The sequence below is a fragment of the Rhinatrema bivittatum genome, chromosome 11 (assembly GCF_901001135.1).
Source record: "Rhinatrema bivittatum chromosome 11, aRhiBiv1.1, whole genome shotgun sequence".
Taxonomy (NCBI): Eukaryota; Metazoa; Chordata; class Amphibia; order Gymnophiona; family Rhinatrematidae; genus Rhinatrema; species Rhinatrema bivittatum.
Window position 1 is genome coordinate 28,654,348 of NC_042625.1, and position 17,271 is coordinate 28,671,618.

The 17,271-nt window shown below is 49.1% G+C and overlaps 1 protein-coding gene across 3 annotated transcripts in view; it reads right to left on the bottom strand.

Annotated features, from left to right (window-relative positions):
• CORO1C (coronin 1C) overlaps positions 1-17,271 on the bottom strand; it is a 153,846-nt gene that overhangs the window by 2,636 nt on the left and 133,939 nt on the right. For all 3 annotated transcript variants that reach the window (XM_029619428.1, XM_029619429.1, XM_029619430.1), the window contains 3 exons: positions 6,308-6,453; positions 4,094-4,151; positions 3,038-3,283 (listed from right to left, as the gene is read on the bottom strand). In XM_029619428.1, the coding sequence (XP_029475288.1) occupies positions 3,038-3,283; positions 4,094-4,151; positions 6,308-6,453 (450 nt within the window). The remainder of the gene's footprint in view (positions 1-3,037; positions 3,284-4,093; positions 4,152-6,307; positions 6,454-17,271) is intronic.

Below are 17,271 nucleotides of genomic sequence, written 5' to 3' on the forward strand. Positions count from 1 at the left end.
TAGAATAACATTCAGAGAAATCATTGATTACTGTGTAAGAAACACCAAGGCTGATGTGGGGGAACACAGGTGACGTTGCATTATGCACTCAGAGAGCAGCCTGGGGCCAAGAGATTAAAAAAGGGTCGTGACCTGGGGCAAAGCGGGAGAACTGGTGCGCTGCTGACTTTTCTAGGAAAGATGAGGAGGATTACTTTACTTTGGGTTTTTCTTCTAGCATACAGGTCGATCCAGTAAGGCCGCGGTAGAAACAGTGCGGTAGTGTCAGGCGCACCCTTCCTCCCCGCACGCACAGTTCTCTTCACTAACTCCCCGATACTCTCCTCTAATCGCATGCAAATGCATGCCGCGGCTTTAAAGCGGTAGGGAAGGGTTATGGCCGCGTAACCCATTTTACTGTATAGGCGCTTAATACAGCGCCTATACAGTAACCAGGGTGCGCTGGTACCTGTCATTTCAAATGACATTTGAAATGACAGGTACCAGGAAGTGTAAAAATCAAAATTTTTAAATACCTGTCGGAGGGCCGCGTGGGTCCAGGCGGCCGGCGGGATCCGGGGGGCCGGTGGTCGCGTGTTAAATCTAGGCCGCGGGCGGGTGGGCGCCTGTTCCGGGCGGCGGGGGGTGGACGCGCGTTAGTTTCAGACGGCCGCGTGGGTCCAGGCGGCCGGCGGCGGCGGGAGCCGGGTGGTCGCGTGTTAAATCTAGGCCGCGGGCGAGTGGGTGTCTGTTCCGGGCGGCGGCAGCGGCGGCGGGGGGGACACGCGTTAGTTCGAGACGGCCGGCGGGTGGTCGCGTGTTAAATCTAGGCCGGGTCCGCACAGGCGCGCATTCACTGCCGGTGGGGGCTGCCTCTCCCGGCAGTGAATGAATTCATTCATCCAGGCGGAGGAGCCGGTGGCGAAAGCAGCCGGCTCCTCCGCCTGGATGAATGAATTCATTCACTGCCGGTGGGGGCTGCCTCTCCCGGCAGCCCCCACCGGCAGTGAATGAATGCGCGCCTGTGCGACCCCTGCGATTCGGCGCTCAAGGCAGTCACATGCCGTGACGTCACGCCTTGAGCGCCCAATCGCAGGGGTCGCACAGGCGCGCATTCATTCATTCACTGCCGGTGGGGGCTGCCGGGAGAGGCAGCCCCCACCGGCAGTGAATGCGCGCCTGTGCGGACCCGGCCTAGATTTAACACGCGACCGCCCGCCAGCCGTCTCGAACTAACGCGTGTCCCCCCGCCGCCGCTGCCGCCGCCGCCCGGAACAGGCGCCCACCCGCCCGCGGCCTAGATTTAACACGCGACCACCCGGCTCCCGCCGCCTGGACCCACGTCGGCCGCCTGGACCCACGCGGCCCTCCGACAGGTATTTAAAAATTTTTATTTTTTCTTCTGACAGGTTTATGTGTCCCACATCATTACATTTCTCGATCATCTCTGTATCGCTTTTTTTTTTTATTGTGTTTTATTGTTTTTGAGTATCTTAAGCGGTGTCGATGGATTTATTACTAGACTCACAGTCCTAACTCCTACTAGGGGGAGGCGGTAAACTAACACGTTACGGCCGTGGCAAAACAGTGCGTTACTAATGAGAGAACCTGAGCGCGCGTTACGGTATCGGAGGGGAATAGCTAATTCCTTCATTATACAGCTAATTCGTTCATTTACATGCCGGGTGCGGGAAGGGTTACGCGTCTGTTTTAAGAAGCACTACGGATGCGCAAAATTGGAGACTGTATCGCTGGTTTGCCTTACGCGTCCGAATTGTGCGCAGCGAGCTCGTTACAGACGAGAAATCTTCAACTGAACTTTACTGGATCGAGCTGTCAGTTGGCTCCAGCACTGGGATTCTAACCCCAGGAGCCTCCGTTTGTAACCACCTGAGACTTCTCCCCCTCCTCCCTTTTATTTTAGTAGATCCTTTATTGATGATGACTCCCACCTTCCTTCCCCCTCCCCCCTCCCTCTGAATGCTTCCTTTGCAGGATCCACAGCTGCCCGAGGAGCTGATGCAATAAAGGTGGTAGAAAGCGGGCGCTGAACAGTCAGCGCCCGCTCTCTTAATGCGCACATGGTGCCCCCAAAGGGGGGGGCGCCATGCAATATTTAAATTAGGGTGTCGCGCTAGGGTCGCGACCTTAGCGCCTCCTTCCTAGCACGCCCCGCCGCGGCTGCCTGTCTGCCAGTAATGAAAACGGCCCCCCCCCCCGAGTTTATCGGTGGCCACTTTCGTTACTGGCAGATGGCCGGTTATGAAAACTGACCCAGAGTTTACCGGCGTCGTTCTTCATAACTCTGCGGTCTGCTGAGTTATTATCTTTTTTTTTTACTTTAAAAAAGAAGTACAGAAAAGCAGGCAGGCGTTAATATCTGAGCGGTAAATGTGCGTCAGACGCACATTTATCTTTCTGCATTGGGCGTGAACGAGTGATAGGCTCCTTCACAAGCATTTGCACGTGATGAGCGCTCTCTCATTCACTCCGCATTAGACGTGCGTTAAATAGGCGCTAATCCCCTTATTGCATTAGGGGATTGATTAGCGCCTTTTTTACCCGATTCTAACTGCTCGTTAAGAGTGCGCTCGGCATATTGCATTGGCCCCTGAGTGCGGAAGACCTGATCCAGGTCTTGAAGCAGAGATGCTCAGCATTGTCACTGTGCGGGCCCAGAGGTGGTCTCAGGTACATAGACTGCCACGTGGATATAGGTTTGTTTTTTTTATTTAAGATAAAAATGTGTAAAGAATATTTCTTCTTTGCAGACTGTAGTACCTTTTATTGGACCAATGTAAGAATTATCTAAAACCGATGCTGAGGGAGCTTCCAAGATCACATAAGGTCTCGTCTTCAGATGTGACAAATGTGAACCCAAAAGCTCCAGTGCCACATCAATCACTGGATAATTTTTATGCTGGTGTAATAAAACCTAACCTAGCACATCCTGCACCAAATCTGGTTTTCTCCAGGTTCAGTTTGGACCTCTGCACTGAAAACTGAGACGCAAAACCTCCCCTGCAGGTGCTTCCCCTCCTGCCAGAATCGTACTCACAGTGTTCGAGGCATCAACTGCTTTCTTTGGGACACTGGTGAGATCGTTTTTCCTATTTGCTGCTGGCTGGCTGCCCAGGATGTTCTTCTTCACCACCTTCAAGTCCCGGTTTTTGCCAGGAAGGTAGCCGTGCTTCAAGGAAATCAGAATTGGGTCGGCGTTCTTCCCTGCGAACCACTCCTCAGCTTCCAGAGCCGCCTCCGGACCGGCAGTGTCTGGGTAGAGGTCGTCTTGGAAAAGGTCAGACTGGAAGACAGGGCAGAGGCTGTGTCAGGAACAGCGGAAGCCGAGACATGCACAGCTCAGGTGTGTTTCAGAAAAAGGGTAAGCATAGGCCAGAGCCAGGGCGAAGGTCAAAGCGCACAGCGGAGAAAGCAGAAAAGGAATTCAAGACGAGAGCATGCCACATAAAAACAGAGGCCAAAAAAAGGACAAAACCACTTATATCCCCAAATCTTTGAGTCACTTTCTTACCAGAAGTGCCCAGTTGTCTGATTTATAGCATCCAGGCAGACAAGGTTACCTAGCGGGCTGGAGGCTAATAGTCTGCAGGTAGACCAGGGTATCTCAGCTGCAGAGAGCATGTGTTTTGTGCCCGTTGACAGAACAAGCCGAAGGAGGCTGTGCCGGGAGGGAGGGCATGGATGTGCCGCTGACACTGCTCCTGCTGCTAACGAGCGCAGTTTTCAAAGTGGAGGACCAGCCAAGCCCAATTTACCCGTCGATACAGTGCGCTGCTCCGGTGACCTGCTTTGCCTCTATTGATTTGCATGGAACCTCTGTGGTCATCGTGGCGACCCACAAGATGCCGCGGATCAGCATCCGTTCTAAACTGCTGGGGCTCTGCTAGCTTGTTTGTAATTAGCATCCAGTCACAGAAAGATGCTCCCGACTTACAGCAAAAAAAAACCAAACCCAAGATAGTTGTCCCTTTTCCAAGTCAAAGTTTGTGATCCTACCTCACCCTCCCACCAAACACCTTTAGAAAACTCCCACAACTGAGAGAGTGAGAGGCCATCTCTCTGGCTTGGCAGGGACTGCTCCTCTATGACTCACCTTTCTTGGAACAGTCATGATAATGGGTTCACACTTCCTCTCGTGCAGTTTGTAAAACCTGTGAAAAACAATTCAATTTAGCAGAAGTTCTCAAATGAAATTAGCAAAGGACGGGAATGATGGGCCAGATGGTCTGTGATGTGAGACGGGCGTCATGTCTCAGCTTGGGTCTTTCATGCTCTGTCACGTCTAAGGCTCCAGTTTAAACATCTTAACGTAGTCCTTTTTATTTTTTTTGACGAGGCATTTTCTGACCGTTCCAGCTTCACTGGAAATAGCCTCCTTTTGGGAGCTACGGTGCCATCTTCGCTCCATTTTACCACAGTGACGACCGTCCCCAGCCGGGGCCACAGACTGCGACTTCTGCCAAAACCCACTAACCTGGACCCCCTGCCCCAGTCTGGCTTTTAGGTCTCGCTGTTGGTGATGACTGGGATTCCCCCCCCCCCCAGGGATGGTGAACGCTCCCTCTGCAGCATCCCCGGACCGGGAAGCAGAGTCCTGGCTGGGAAATCAACTCAGGCACGGAGATAGCAGGCACCCAGTGCTTTTTAAACATCTCCTCCTTTATTATTTATTTAGGTGTTTTATATTCCATCGTTCCAAAAGAAGATCACAATTATTAGCCTCCTAATTCTGTAACTCCTCCATTCACCCCTTCCCTAATCTTAGTCATTGGACTTTCTCTCTCATTTTCTCCATTGTACCGGTGCTCGAAGCAAGTTATGGGCTAATAAGTGTTTACCTCAGACTCAAAACACGACGCGACCACCACCCTCCTCTAAATCCACATATAAAACCACCGGGAATCCACCACACAACAGTTTAAACACTAGAAACACAAGTAAAATCCCATCTGTCCCTCCCCACACTACAATATCCCTTCAATTCAGCCCACTGCTTTCCATCCACAAAAAGAAAATGCAAAATTAGGGCAAAAAAAAAAGAGAAAACATATGAGGTCGATTTTAAAACGAGCGCGCATGGGAGAATACGCTAGAACTTTTTATTGTGCGCGCACTTACACACTTATGTTTTAAAATACAGCAATTGTGCAGTAGTACGCTCCTAATTTTAAGAGGCTACTAGAGCACAGCTAGCGCACGCGGGTGTCCTCCATAGGATCTCATTGGCTTTTACGCACTTATGTAAGTGAATCTGAAAACATGCTCGCGCGAGGCACTTTTCTAATTAGTCCACCAATTTGTCCAGTCTCTCAGAAGCCTCTGGTTCTTCATCCTGCACGCCGTCCAGTTGACCCGGACCCCTCACCCTGTCCTAAAAGCCCTAAAACCTGAGCTCTACAGACCCGCTCCTCCTCAGGAGCAGCAGGAGAGTTATGCAGACATCTCGTGTACGCGAGCTGTGGGTTCCGTTTTCACAATTCGGAGTTACATGCATAAGTCTTGGACCCGCGGCAGAACGCCCATGCCCCGCCCCTTTCCCCTCATACATGGACGAGTACATACGCGTGAATTTAATGACTTTTTAAAATCTGCGTGGCTCGCACGCGGCCCACAAGCGCACGTATGTGGCCATTCCTGCGTGAGCAACGCTTTTAAAACTGACCTGTAAGAAACTAAAGGTGCCCCCACCAAAGGTGGAACATGCACATGGCTCACAAGTCATCGCTCCTTTAAGTGCAACCTCCAACACAATTGTGTTCACTGCCTTTCTAAAGGTTAGGAAATCATTTAGCAACCTAGGAAGACTGTTCCAGGGTTTGAGGAAGGCCCTAATTTCCCTGCTCTCTGGTTTAACAGCCCTGACTGGGGGACAGTGGTGTAGCGAGGGTCTCCCGAGCCAGGGGGCCAGTGCATTTGTATGACCTGCCTGCCTCCACGCCCTTCCACCACCATCTTCCTTGTAGAAATGCTTAAGATTGCAGAAACAGCAGATATTTCAATTAGCCCCCTCTTCTCGCCCTTCTACCTGCGTACACGGCTGAAAAAAAAATACAAAATAAGAACTCATGCGCCCCCTACAGCCCGGGTGCTTTGGACACCTCCACCCCCATCCAATGCCACTGTTGAAGGAAGCTCAAAACTAGACACTTTGTGATGATTCCACGTTTCTGGTTGGGATACAGAGAGACAGATTTCTGTCCTCTCTCTCAGACCCTGAACTTATACCTCACACACTACCACTCTCTTCCCCAGTCAACAAGCCTTTGCCATGCAGAAGGAGTCAAGGCCTCCTCTTACTGTGTCTTACCTGGAAATCTCACATTTGTTCACGTCGAGCCCCCTCTTTGGCATGAATCCCATCCCCCTCTGTGGCTCTTTGCTGCTGAATGTGTTAAGGTAGTGGACGTACGGAGATTCATCGGTTATCTCAAAATAACGAATACTGCTGTCACCCTGAAGTGCAGAGAAAACACAGTTTACAACGCTAAGGAGAGTCTCTTGCAACACCTCAAAAGCAGAAGAAGTACAGCAGAGTTGCTTACCTGTAACTGTGTTCTCCGAGGACAGCAGGTCACATGGGTGACATCATATGGAGCCCCGGTCCGGAACTTTGATCTCAAAGAGTCTAGAACTTTCAAACATGCTGTACTGAGCATGTGCAGCAGTAGTTATCACCATGCCCCCTAGGCAGAGCCTCTCAGTCATAACAATACATGGAGAAACCAACTGCCAGGCGAGGTGGGTGGGTTTCATGAGGACTACCAGCCTGCTGTCCTCAGAGAACACCTGTTACAAGTAAGCAACTCTGCTTTCTCTCAGGACAAGCAGGATGGTAGTCCTCACACATTGGTGAATACCAAGCTATAGGCTATCCGAGCAGGACAAAGCAGGAAACCGCACAGTGCTGAAAGCACTACCACTCTCCTTTTTACCTGTGAGGCAGCCGACCCACAAAGGGGTCTATGTGGGAAAAGAGTTGGGTTCTACAAAAGGAAAACCATAGAACAGTCAGACACAAAACCCCAGTGCATAGCAGAGGGAGTGATGAGATGTGAGTGCCAGCAAGAAACATTCTCCACATCACGAAAAACATTACAAGCAGGGTTTCGGATCAGTAAACCCCGACAACAGCAGTAGGTCTAGAACCTCCTGGATACTGGAAAATATCTAGAGATGTAAACGAGAGAAGGATTCTTGGCCGAAGACCACATAGTTTCCTTCTGTGTTACAAGACAACCAAAAACCCAACTGGGGCCTGAGAGCTCCCCAGAAAGAAACGGCGGTCCACTGGCATCTGAAGGACAGACTGCATCTGCATAAGTGCGCCTAGGTTTGGCTGATAGACACAATGAGCAGAAAAACCCAAGTAACGCTTGGAAGAATAATCAGCAACAATGGCAAGGTCTGTGACAGCCCCTACGTGCCAAAGTACCAGACGTACCTGACCATGCAGGACAGCATCAAGAGTTTCAGGGGATGAAAGGCAATTCCTGAATGGGATAGTTAGCCCAAACCCCCGAGCAGGGAGATAACTTAGGCCTGAAGCTCACCCACACTGTATCCTGTCAAGAGCAGGGCTATCCACCCTGACTACAGGATAGTTCAGGTAAGCAGGAAGGCACTTTGAACAACTTAGTGAAGTGAGAAAAGCTAAAGGCAGTAATGGCCAGAACTTGGCGAAAATATAGGGGAAAAGTGGTCCATTCAGGCATACACCAAGATATACCACTAATGCCCTAGCTTTTCTTTCCCTCCCCTCGACATTCCAAATAGAAGGAACGGAGAACACCAGGAAGCAGACCGCTGGACTGCAAGGCTAAGAACAAGTCACTAGACTGAATATCTCAACCCCAAGCGAATAACTCATGCCAATTCCAGTAGGGAGTTCCCACCAAGACAAGAGTCCTCAGCCTGCTTGAAACAGCTGAAACTGAGGGCAAATCCCCCAGGAAAGAAACCCATGAGACAGGAAGTCGGGGCGCCACATGTGCAAACCCCTGTCAAACAGGATTTCTTTACCGGCCTGGAAACTCTAAAGGTATCAGGGCAAGGTCAGTATGATCTCGGACAGACTGCCCACGAACCTGGCTAAGTATTAATACCTCAGCCATGATTACATATACTTCCTCCAAGGAAGCACGCAGTCCAGTAAATGGAACAACTGATGCATGAAGCACGACTCCCCTGTCCGCAGACAGGGTTATCCCTAAAATAGAGACATAACGCTTGCAAGCCACTGCAACCAAAGAGCAGCACATCTTGTGAGAAATCCCTCGTCCCCCAACTCCCTCAGCCATGGATATGGCGATAGGCTGAAAGGCATACTTACCAATTAGATGGACTCATCTAATTGGTAAGTATGCCTCACCTGCGGGCTCCTCACTGAAGTAGGAGCCCGCAGGTGAGAATGACTGGCAATAGTGGTCCTCCTCGAAAAACAAGCATTGAGCTCAGCAGGTATCAAAGGTGACTCCTGGATGGGAAAAACCCCTAATCTTCAATGGGGAGCTACCCCGAAGAGGAAGCTCCTAGTACGATGAGGAGACCGAATCTGGAATGGTTCCCTCGCGAACTAGACCTTCTGAGCCTTAGGATGACCTAAGGAGAGCACAACCACCGTACCAGCTCTTGGATCCCATGAGGAACCGAGAGCGACTGCCAATCAGAAGCAGTCACATCCCTTCGGAGAACGAGGGACATACCTTGAAGGAGTGGACAACCAGGCAACCAGAGGGGGGGGGGACCTATAAGGGTCACTCTGGAAACCCAGTCATATCTCCCCTTCCTGCAGGGAACAGGAAAGCAATGGAAATCAGGTCTCACAATCCCGAAAAACCTTTTAACTCTCCAGGTGAGAGCTGTTAGTCACTGATCGCTGATGAGGTAGGCCACCATGGTAATCAAAGGAAGGACCCCAGCAAAAACGGTGCAATGACCTCTGCTGCTGTCCCCCAGTCCTGGCCCTCAAAGAGATGCACAGATCCAAAAGAATTGAGGCTCCAGTTTGGTAATAAACCAGAAAGGGAAGGAGCCCCAAGGGCTTCTCCACATAGGGGATTACTAACACGGGAGGGGTTGAATGACATATTCCTCTTCTGAGGAAGGAGAAGACCCAACACTACTCGCATGGTATCCGCTCCTATAGGATTTCGACCAGGGATGAAGTCTTAGGTCAATCCTTTAGCTAGGGTGCACAACCTATCGTGCTTGCCATGAGGGAAACACACGCACACCCATACAGTAGAGAGCAACTGGAATAGTGCCCTCCTCTGTAAAAGCACGCTGACTAGTACCAAAGTGGTATCCCATCCTACAGAAGGCAGCACCACCTACAAACCCACTCACCATGCTTGTGGGTAGAACACCATGGCAGAGCAAGAACCGAGCACCACCTATTAGATTCAGGGACAGCGCACTGCCAAAAAGCTATCACAGAGTGTGTGATGGTGCCTTCCTCTCCAGTTACAGAACAGGAGGCAGATACCTTGACCTTGATGGCAGAACCCTGGCATGGCTGTGTACTGCACAGACAAGGATAATGTCACCTGCCAGCACCAAGGCATTTGGAGTAGATGCCCTGCTGTACCTAACCACTCATGCTGCAGTCCACTGTCAAACTAACTCCCAATGGAGTGGATAGGAACAGTGTAATGACAGAGCCCCAGTACTACTGGGGCTCTGATTAGGCCGTGGGGGTAGGTGGCATTCTACGGCATCACCCTCATAGTGCCCCCAATACCTAACGCTCCAAGAGGCTGGACACAGCCCTTGAAATTGCATCAGGACTGTCTCACCGCCATTTCCCTCATGAAACAGCAGCTGCGAAATCCACAGTGACTGATGGTGCCCCTGGTGCTCCTTGGTTGTGACAGGTGGCATCTGTGTCCACTGGTGCCCACCATGGTGACTGTGCCCGTAGGACCCATAGTGCTCTCTCACTCACTGACAATGGATCACATCAATGGCATCAAACCGTTAACCCGCCATTGGACGCGCGTTTTCCCTTACCCCTTATTCAGTAAGGGGCCGAAAACGCGTGTCCAACCCGCCAAACCTAATAGCGCCCTCAATATGCAAATGCATGTTGATGGCCCTATTAGGTATTCCCGCGCGATTCAGAAAACAAAATGTGCAGCCAAGCCGCACATTTTGCTTTCAGAAATTAGCACTGACCCAAAGGTAGGCGCTAATTTCTTCAGGCACCGGGAAAGTGCACAGAAAAGCAGTAAAAACTGCTTTTCTGTGCACCCTCCGACTTAATATCATGGTGATATTAAGTCGGAGGTCCCGAAGGGTTAAAAAAGTAAAAAAAAAAAAAAAATTTTGAAGTCGGCCCGCGGCTGTCGGGTCGAAAACCGGACGCTCAATTTTGCCGGTGCCCGCTGTCACCGGGCTCGAGAAGCAACACTGGCAAAATTGAGCTTCTGCTGTCAAACCCGCTGACAGCCGCTCTCCGGGCCAAAAGGAGGCACTAGGGACGCGCTAGTCTCCCTAGCGCCTCCTTTTGCCTGTTTCTACCGCCGGGCCTCATTTAAATACTAAATCGCGCACACAGGCGAGTGGCCTGTGCGCGCGCCGGGAGTCTCCCGTGGACTTTACTGAATCGGCCCGAAGGAGAGGACACAGATATCAAACTGTAGGTGCAGTATTTAATAAGGGATAGTATTAGACTCTTTCAGGCTGCACAGTGACTAAGGTCCACCATGTGAGTGGCAGACAGTGGAAAGAAGAGAAAAAACAAGGAAATGGAAATATAAAACAACCATAAGGTAAGGAAAAGAAAAATAGCCACAACTCGAGAGAAAAATCACTCACAAAAACTGTGAGGACAGAGCAAAGCTGAATCCTTGGGAAAAAAAGAAAAAGACTGAGGGACTCTACCTAGGGGGCAGGGTGATAACTACAGCTGCACATGCTCAGTAGGGCACGTTTGAAAGTTCTGGAATCTTTGAGCTCAAAGTTCCAGACTGGGGCTCCATTCAGTGATGTCACCCATGTGCGAGCACTGCCATCTTCCTTGTCCTCGGAGAATTACAGATGAGCAAAGTGAGATGGTAAAAACTGGCAGAAAGCGCCCATCTTGACTGCCCACACTGTCAGCCGGAGGTAGATTTCTCCTTATCCAGGACAGTCTTTTTTTGGTAACCCCCCTTTGTACTCTATCATCTTAGGAAGAAGAGAGTGCAATATCTCCCACTAAGTTCCCTCCAGCACCCACCAAAGGTTCTGTAATTATCTAAATATCCAGCCTAGCGGAGCCATTGACCCAATATCCAGCCTCCTAGGGCCCCTGCCTACCAGACAAACCAGGGCGGGTTATGCGAGTGCCTGTGTTTGCGCTAGGTCTTCCAGTTATTACTTGCCTTGCAGTCTGCTGTGTCACTGCTAGGATTTCTAACATTTCTATTAACCTCTTAGACATACGTTTTGCACTCCCAACCCTCACTGTTGAATCATGCAAATATGGCGCTATAAACGCTTAAACAACTGTCGCTAGGTCATGATTTCAGCAACTGGGGATCCTCTGTGCTTATTCCATGTCCTCTTAAACTCTGCCCATATTAAAGCTGCTACCACCCACCTCGGGAGGGCATTCCATGCTTCCATCACCCTTTCCACGAAAATATTTCAGAACTAGAATATTTAGACAACTAATTTCTCTTTTGTATGTGTTTTTTTTAATCTTCTCCTTTTATTTCTCTCTCATAAGAACATAAGGCTTGCCATACTGGGTCAGACCAAAGGTCCATCAAGCCCAGCATCCTGTTTCCAACAGTGGCTAATCCAGGTCACAAGTACCTGGCAGGATCCCAAGGGTAGGGAGATTCCAGGCTGCTTATCCCAAGAACAAGCAGTGGATTTCTGTAACTCTACCTTAATAATGGTTAAAGGGCTTTTCCTCCAGGAACTTGTCCAAACCTTTTTTAAATGCAACTACACTCATAGCTTTCACCACATCCTCTGGCAACAAATTCCAGAGCTTAATTATGCATTGAATAAAAACATATTTTTCGAGGAGGAAGTGACGTCACGCCAGGGAATGGCTGCTTGACTTGAGAGCTCTGCCACCAACTAATACAATCCCGGTCTAATCTTACCATCGAGTATATAAATTAAGTGTGCCGCTACAGGATTATCATCCCGGTTTCCTTCTGATGTCGACTCGGCGAAAACAGATTGACTTCCGCAAATTCTCTTATCAGAAATTGGAGGAGGAAGGGATATCGAGCTGTGCGGCAGAAATGGCGGAGCCGGAGGCTGCTTCCCCCGAGACGGTCAGCACTGGAGATGTAATCCCTGTGGTTGCAGGGGACTTTCCGACGAAATCGGAAATGAAAATATGGTTTGCTGACTTAAAAACTGAACTTACTAGTAAAACCCAGGACATAATGACCTCGATTGAGGAACTTAAATCGGAGATGGCCGACCAGGGACGCCGCCTCTTTGAGCTCGAGACCCGCGTGGATGCCGACGGCGACGCAATTAAAAGTGTTCGGGAACAGCAAACACAAACCCAAACCGAGCTGGAGAGGCTTAACGATAAGCTTGAAGACCTGGAAAACCGCTCAAGACGCCATAATATCCGGTTTCGAGGGGTCCCGGAGTCCAGCGCGGCTGAAAACTGTGTGGAGGTGGTACGGCAAATCTGCGCCATCTTACTAGCCTCTTCGGACAACCTGGTGAGTGGGCTTTTAGAGGGCGATATCAAAGTGGACAGAGCACACCGCGTTATGAGCCCCCGAGTTGCAAACAAACCGAAGGATATACTCGCCTGCTTCCACGACTTTGCCGTGAAAGATAAGCTTATGATGCTAGCGCGACCACGACCATCAGGAGGCGGCAGGAGATGAAGCCGGTTACGGACTGCTTGCAGGCTGAAAACATCAGATACCGTTGGTTGTTCCCGTTTGGTTTGAGTTTCACCGTCAAGGGAGAGAGCCATCGGGTCAACAAGCTGAAGGAGGCTTCAAGGGTCTTACACCTCGCCGGTTTTGAGGGCTTTGCTCGACTTCAAGCGGATCCCAAACCAAACAGCCGCTGCGAAGAACCCCCACGATGGCAGAGAGTTAATAAAGGGGATAAAAGGCTGCGACGAAATGTGGACACTAGGGGAGACACTTGAAAGGAGCCCTGGAGAGCGGCTGGTATTATAAGGTTCCATGTTCAGAGATCTACCTCAGAGCTGTGCAGGGCTTTTGGATAGCACTTTTTCAGCGGGTCTCTATACTGGTATTTTTGAATAGTGTTCGATGTTGATATTTTTCCATTCACGATGGTTATGATGTTAGAGTTACAATAGAGTTAACTTCCGGGATATGTGGTTCTTAAATGGTTCTGTTATGATCCTCAAGGTGGACCTGGGTCTCAGTCTTCTAGGGCTGATTTCTTCCTCCTTTCTTAGATCCAATTGGATGGTGATTCCACCCCAATTTGTTGGGTCGATGGTAAAGCGGGGGGAGGGGGGGATATTAAGCAAGCAAGAGTGGGGTTTCACACAGGGAACGGGGAAATTTTTGGTACTAGCATGCAGAAAGGACTCATGTTTTGGTTCTATCAGTGTGTTCAGCGACATCCAGGTTGCTTAGGTGTAGGGGGGTACAGGCTGAGAAGGGGGGACTTTCTACTGTCGATTGCATGGTTGCAGGATGGTCCGTCTTAATATTTTATCCCTCAATGTAAAGGGACTTAATTCACCTTATAAAAGGCAATGTCTGTTTTCTGAATTACGCTCCTCCCAAGTTTCTATTGCCCTTCTACAAGAAACTCATCTTAAAAGGAGGCATGAGAATCTCCTACGACACCCTTTTTACCCAGCTCAATATTGGACTGCGAGACCGCTTACACATAAATATTTGGGAGTTGGTATTCTTATTCATAAAGACCTGATGTATGAAGAGGTGGCCTGTCACTGGGACCCTGCCGGGAGATTTATTATTCTTATTCTAGTTTTGGGAGGGGAAACATTTACACTGGTCAATGTGTATGCCCCTAATTCTGGCCAGCGATCTTTTTTTGCTCAGCTTAAAGGGGTGTTGGAAGGATGTGCAGTGGGTCACATATTACTAGGAGGGGACTTTAACCTCACTCTGAATCCTCTCCTGGACAACTCCGGGGGGCCGGTCACTACAGCGGGTAAGGATCAGAGAGCTCTTAAGTCCCTCCTTGCACACTGGCATTTGTTAGATGTGTGGCGCACTTGGAACCCCAGGGGACGTGCGTATACTTTCTTTTCTAGGGCGCATCATACATACTCTCGAATAGATAGTTTTTTTATTGATAAGAGCTGTGTTAATCAGATTACTTCCCCCCTTATAGGTCCAATTACGTGGTCAGACCACGGTCCGATCACCATTCAACTAGAGCTCAGTTCTTATGAGAAGGGCCTTCAATTTTGGAAATTGAATGGGAGCTTGTTGGATGATGATCAATTTGTACAGCAAATCCAGGGGGATATTCGGGACTACATGGCTACCAATGACCTGGAGGGGATCTCGCCGATGACATTGTGGGAATGTCTTAAAGCTGTAGTACGGGGCAAGTTTATAGCCCGGGGCTCTTATCAAAAAAAATTACGTTTGCAGGAAAAAACAGATACCCTACATCGGTTACATGATCTTGAGCTTCAGCACCAACGGAAGGGGGGCGATCAGTTATTGGAACAAATGGATGTATTGAGGGACCGATTGGAAAAGTTAGAGGCTGCCCAAATTGCACATAGACTTACCCTAACTAAACAACTTTACTACGAAGGGGGTAACAAGGCAGGGAAACACCTGGCTCGGAAACTTAAGGCCATACAGATCCAGAATAACATAGTCAAAATCAAAGATGAGTTGGGGGGCATGCTCACATCCAATGCAGATATTAGAAAGCGTTTCATAAGGTTTTACTCCACATTATATGCCACTAACACTGATATCACTGATCAATCGATAGAGGAGTATCTTTCTCATATTTCGCTCCCTGTCATTTCGGATGCTACCCAGGACTTTCTAGATAGGGCCATCTCCCCCGCGGAAGTAACTTGGGCTAGTAAGAGTTTGCAACTGGGGAAAGCACCGGGCCTGGATGGCTTCACAGCCGTTTTCTATAAAAAATTTGCTGACTTGATTGTTCCCATCCTGGTGCGCCTTTTTAATGCTCTGCAGGGAGATGTTTCCCTTTCCTCTCACGCTAAACTCGCTGGCGTAACGATTCTGGCCAAACCGGGGAGGGATCCCACCCAGTGCGGATCATATCGTCCCATCTCCCTAATAAATTTAGATATGAAGATTTTAGCTAAGATTTTGGCCAATAGACTCAATAATTTTCTCCCACAACTGATACATACAGATCAATCAGGCTTTATACCAGGTAGAATGGCCTCTGACAATGTACGAAAAATAGTTAATCTAATGGGGATAGCACATGATAAGCAGGTTCCCTTATTACTCCTTGCAATCGATGCTGAAAAGGCCTTTGATTACGTACATTGGCCTTTTCTTTTTCATACTATGCGGGCGTATCATTTTGGGGACAAATTTCTAACGTGGATACAGAAATTATATGATGCTCCACAAGCATGTTTAAAGATCAACGGGGGGTATTCGGAACCATTCTTGGTGGGAAGGGGCACTCGTCAGGGGTGTCCATTATCCCCTTTGCTATTTGCAATTTTCCTGGAGCCATTTGCACAATCTATTCGCGATAATACCTCTATACATGGGATGGGTTTGGGCTCTTTCTCCTCTAAGATGTCCCTTTTTGCGGCGATATTATGTTCACTATCACTCAGCCGGTAGAATCCCTTAAGGCACTCACGGAGGAAATTTCTGTCTTTAGTGGGGTCTCGGGATTCACCATCAATTGGGAAAAATCGGAGTTGTTGAATGTTAGTGTGTCTAATTCTGAGGCGCATAGAATAAAGCAATCCCACCCTTTTCGGTGGGCTAAAGGTAAATTGAAATATTTGGGTATCTATATAGGGGGAACCTCCAATCTTTTTCAGCTCAATTATCCCCCCTTATTAACTAAAATCTATAAGGAGCTGGAGGAGTGGGACCGCTACCACATTTCGTGGCTAGGACGGTTAGCTATTCTTAAGATGAACATACTACCACGATTGTTATACTTATTCCAGACATTGCCTATCTTAGTCCCTGGTACTGTACTGGATAACTGGCAACGTAGATTATTTAAGTTCCTGTGGAAAGCGAAACGTCCCAGGATCAAGAAACAAATCCTGTATTTTTGCAAGGAACGGGGGGGGCCTCGGGATGCCTTCTTTACATAGATATCACGGGGCAGCCCATTTGAAAGCTGCCATGGAGTGGAATAACCCTGTGTCTACGAAACCATGGGTCTTACTGGAACAGGTTATGCTGGGGGAATTTCCTTTAGCGGCCCTCCTATGGCAAGACAGGTCCACTAGGCAACCAATAGTGGACCTTCCGGAGACAGTGAAGGGTACCTTGGAAGTATGGCTCAGTGGCGAAAGGTGTTGGTGGGTAAACGGAGAGCATTCAGTAGTACTCACTTGTTCCATCATCAATCTTTTCGTTTTGCAGCTCAGTCTACGAACACTCGCTATTGGAAATCAAAGGGCATATCAAAAGTCTCCCATATCTGGGAACCGGGAGGCCTGATTTCGTTTAATGTCTTGCAGGAGAGATTTGACCTTGCCCCCAAAGATATTTATGCCTATATGCAAATCACCCACTTTGTTGCTCACTCCTTGGAGGTTCGGGACCTAGCTATGGGGATATCTCCCTTTGAGGCAGTATGCTTACGGGCGGCGAAGGTGCGCAAACACATCTCCCTCCTGTATAACATGCTTGTGGGCAACCCTAAGCAAAAGGGGAAGCATATTGAGGCCTGGGAGATGGATCTTGATATATTCTGGCCCCTGGATAAGTGAAATAGGCTGTCACAGGTCCTTGGGAAAGGGCTGGTTTCCGCCAATCACATTGAAAATAGTTATAAATTATGGTTTCGATGGTACTGGACTCCAGTTCAGATGCATCGTTTCAGACTCGCTCCTTCTGATCGATGTTGGAAACAATGCGGTGGTGTAGGTACCTTTTACCACATGTGGTGGGAGTGCCCGAAAATACGAGTCTTTTGGGCTGGAGTTTCTGGCTGGATATCCAAGGTTCTCCTTCAGGAGGTAGCGCTGACGCCTATACAGGCGCTACTTAATCATGCCAACTCTGATCTTTCGGTTTTTCAAAATGCCTTTATTAAATACACTGTTACCGTGTCCAGAGGAGAACTGGCTAGAAGGTGGCGGGG